This window comes from Halyomorpha halys, unplaced genomic scaffold (assembly GCF_000696795.3).
Source record: "Halyomorpha halys isolate HHAL.00 unplaced genomic scaffold, Hhal_1.1 Scaffold347.1, whole genome shotgun sequence".
NCBI lineage: Eukaryota > Metazoa > Arthropoda > Insecta > Hemiptera > Pentatomidae > Halyomorpha > Halyomorpha halys.
In genome coordinates this window covers 346,063-349,840 of record NW_027106249.1, presented here as the reverse complement: position 1 = coordinate 349,840, position 3,778 = coordinate 346,063, and the positions used below count along the sequence as shown (strand labels likewise).

Genomic DNA, 3,778 nt, shown 5'->3' with positions numbered 1-3,778 from the left:
ATCACAACCAATGATTATCTGGTAGTCTCGGGGCATTTTTCCCATTACATAGACTGTTACTTTCTCTCCCTCAACACCCCAGTTACTCAATTCCATTTCAGTTTCCTCTTCAATGCTGCAGGGCCCACCCAGAGTGATCAACTGACAATTACATACTCTGACTTGTAGTTTCCTCTCTCCATCACTCAATCTGTAAAGGGCCTCTTGGCAGACGATTGTGTTTGAGCTCCCAGTGTCTACCAGTCAGCTTACTCCTCTCTTCCCACGTATAATAGGCAGACCGCCGTGCTCTCCTCTCACATGATCGTTCTCTAACGTGCGGCCGCCTCTCTGTGAGCACACTCCTCAAAACTCTCCTTTTCTTTTAGCAGTTTCTTCGGTTCTTCTCCAAGTCCTCTTTTCTTGCTGACCATTCTCTCCCCCACAGTCTTCTGCTTCATTTTCTGTCTCCGAGGTCTCGGACAGTTCTGTGGCTTCACTTGCGGATCCATTCGTCCTTCGCGAGATTTTCTTTCTCCGTAATCTCTGTTCGTTTATCTCCATGGGTTCATGCTGATTCTGCTCTTTCCGGCGATACATGTAGGGACACTGTCGGGCTATATGTCCCTCTGCCCCACATTCAAAACATCTCGCGGGCAATGCGCCACTAGATGCCCAAACTTCCCGCAACCATGACACTTGCGGTCCTCCCACCGACCGTTGTTTCTGGGCCTCGCCTGGAACGCTCTATTTTCCTGGTTAATATTACTCTCTCTCCTAGCATCTCTGTGCTCTCTCCTTCTCCAAGGTTTAGGATTGTTTCTCGGCCTCTGATATTCTATCCGGGTCCACTCCGACTCTTCTACTTCCATTCGGGCCTCCACCTCCCTAGCGCTTGTCTCTATAAGATCTTGAGCACATTCCACTAACGAGCGGTCACTCGGCATTCCTTCCTTCTTCCCCAGTTCTTTTGCCAGCTGAATCTTCAGTACCGTGAATAGGAATTGCATTCGACCCTGTACTTGGATCGTCTCAAACATCTCGCTGAATTTGTCTTGAATTCTGTTATAGCGTGCCAGGAGTTCTACGGCATACTGACAGTTAGTCTGTCATGTTTTTTTCGTTTCTCTGAACATCATGAATATATCCTCCTCTGGGGTCCACCGTCCTCCTCCGAATGCCTTCTTTAATCTTTCTTTGACGACCTTCCAGGAGGTCTCTTCATCTGCCTGGATCTGATTAAGAATACTTCTCTTCACCCGGCAGACTACCGCTGCTTTCAGTGCTTTTGCATCCTCGCTGTCTAGTAGATCCTCCGACATCTTCGCTTCTATTCGCCTCATCAGGCGATCGCCACCTTTTAAAAAATGATTTAATTCCCAGGTCTCTCCGTTGAATTTGTCTAGGTCCGATACCGCCTTTCTCAGGTCCTGGGCAGTTGCCATACGGACCTTGATCCATTCTAGCGTCGTGGCATGATATTGCGCTAAAGAGACTTCTGGTAATGGTTGCATCACCTGCGAAGTTGGGTTGGCAGCTGCTAAAGCTTGGTTGACTGCAGCTTGAGGTTGGTTGTTTTGGTTCATATTCTCTAGACTCAGAACTGCTTTTCTCACTTATCCGTTACTGGTCATAATTCAAAGAGAACTATGAAAAAAAAAATTTCTTTTAGACTGAAAATTTTTCCGGTATCTAAAGTTCCGGGGTTTCGGCACTAGTTATCTATTACTCAAGTGAAACTAAAAATAATAGGAGAGAGAGGAGTGCGAAATGAAACGCTTGAAGTGCTGTCAAAGTCTGATCTATTTGTGTAGCCTGTCCGTCTATATAAATATACAATCGGTCAGCTGTTCTCGATCAGCTGATATGGACCTGTCAGCTGACAGTCCGTAACTTTATATATATATATAGTATAGGTATATAAGTTAATACTCACACTGTAATTCGGATATAAGCCACTTACTATTTTTAGTGAATTTATTTTTTCAGTTTTTTAGACACTACTTGCATATTGTATATTATACATATCTTCTTACATAAATGATATTATATTCCATCTTTCACTGTTTTCAATCTACTACCATCTAACTCCATGATTATCAATTAATTAAAAATTTTTTTTTACTATTCAATTATCAGTTATCAATTTTTTATCATTTATGATTCAATTCATTATTTTGTATAATTCTAAATTTGTTTGTATACTATTCCTTTTCAATTGTATGTTCCTATAAATGTTGTTGTTATCTCTTTTATTCTATAGCCCTGATGAAGACCTGAAACTCAGGTCGAAACGTCGGCATAAAATAAATAAATATGGTTTTGTTTATTTATGTTGTTCTTTGCTGACCGCACCCCCCGACAAACTTCTCCAATTAATAAGAAACAGTTATGGTACTTTTCATTTCCGTAAATTACTTATATCGAAAAATTTGCAATTTAAAAGTGTAAAATGCGCTCCCATAGCCACAAAATCAAAATGTACATTATTATAAAAAACAAACAGTTAATTTTAGAACTTGTACCTCTAACTCCATGTTCTTACGTTCTCAAGTTTCTAATTTCTTCCTCTTTGGAACATAATAATTTTGCTCTTACTGTTATTCCGCTCAAATTTGTCTGTCCTCAATTTCTTGAACTCCAATTGGATGATGTTGATATATAACTGCAGTAAAATGTTGGTGAGATCAATTTCTGGATCACGAGTTATATCTTCTAAGTATTTATCAAGAGAATCCCGTTTTATGAATAAAATCCTGTCGCAAAATGCTCCGAAAAAGTAATTTTATGTTTTTATTTTTTATTAGTGCCACATCTGACATATTAATTTAATTTGTGTTTGATGTATTCTTTAGTTTGTACCTTCGACTGTTGTTCCTTTTGGTAAGCTTACTAGCTTGGGGATAATTTATAGAGAGACCACAGTAGAGAAAGAAACCCTTTTTTTACAGTAATATCTTTGTAACAGGTTCATTTCATAATAAAACTATAACTTTTTATTGTTACATATGCCACTGTTCATAGATAGCAGCAATTTTCCGATTTTCCGAAAATGAAAGCCTTGTAAAATTATCGATTATGTTGAACATTTAAATTTTATATGAGTCATATAACAAAATACCATGACCATTGTGTTCTATGCAATTAGCTTATCCTTTAGTAGATGCTTCTTCTGTTTAAGTGTAATAATAAGATTGGAAAAAGAAAAACCACTGCAGAATAAGTTAATTGCATGGGACAGGATGATCATTTTGCTACATGAAACAGACATGCTAATTATTAAAGAAGATGATAGTTATTGGACAAGGTTATTTTTTTGAAGATTAAATGATTTAAACTATAATGGTGATATTGGAAAATGAATGGTTAATGTCTGAAAAGCTTTCCAATTAGTGCTTTAATGTGTATGAAGTAATAGAGTTTTTTTCATTTTCTAAAAATTGCTATATTGATGACTTCATAACTCTTAAGAAGATATTTTATGCTATTATTTTTGAATCCTATTGTTTAACTTATATGCATTATTGAAGTATACCTAAATATACTATGTTATAGTGGTGTCAGTTTTAACCTGCAGTATTATTACTACTTTAAATGGATTATGATTGTACAACTAAGCTCACTCAAGTGGAATAACCACTGATTTTTTTCAGTTGAGGTCAGGATCATAATTTGCTTGAGTACTGATCACTTTATTGTGTTCGATTATAGTCTCAACTACACACCCACTCACCCGTTGAAGAAGTGCTTTAGAACTAGTACCTAAAAGAGATTTAAAATAAATAAATAAATAAATATA

At 37.3% G+C, this 3,778-nt stretch overlaps 1 protein-coding gene across 1 annotated transcript in view; it reads left to right on the top strand.

Moving 5' to 3' along the window:
* The first annotated feature begins 2,568 nt into the window (after positions 1–2,568).
* LOC106681550 (putative ribosome-binding factor A, mitochondrial) overlaps positions 2,569–3,778 on the top strand; it is a 35,063-nt gene continuing 33,853 nt past the window's right edge. The window contains exon 1 of the mRNA XM_014421903.3: positions 2,569–2,758. Coding sequence (XP_014277389.1) covers positions 2,628–2,758 — 131 coding nt within the window. The 5' untranslated portion in view covers positions 2,569–2,627. The remainder of the gene's footprint in view (positions 2,759–3,778) is intronic.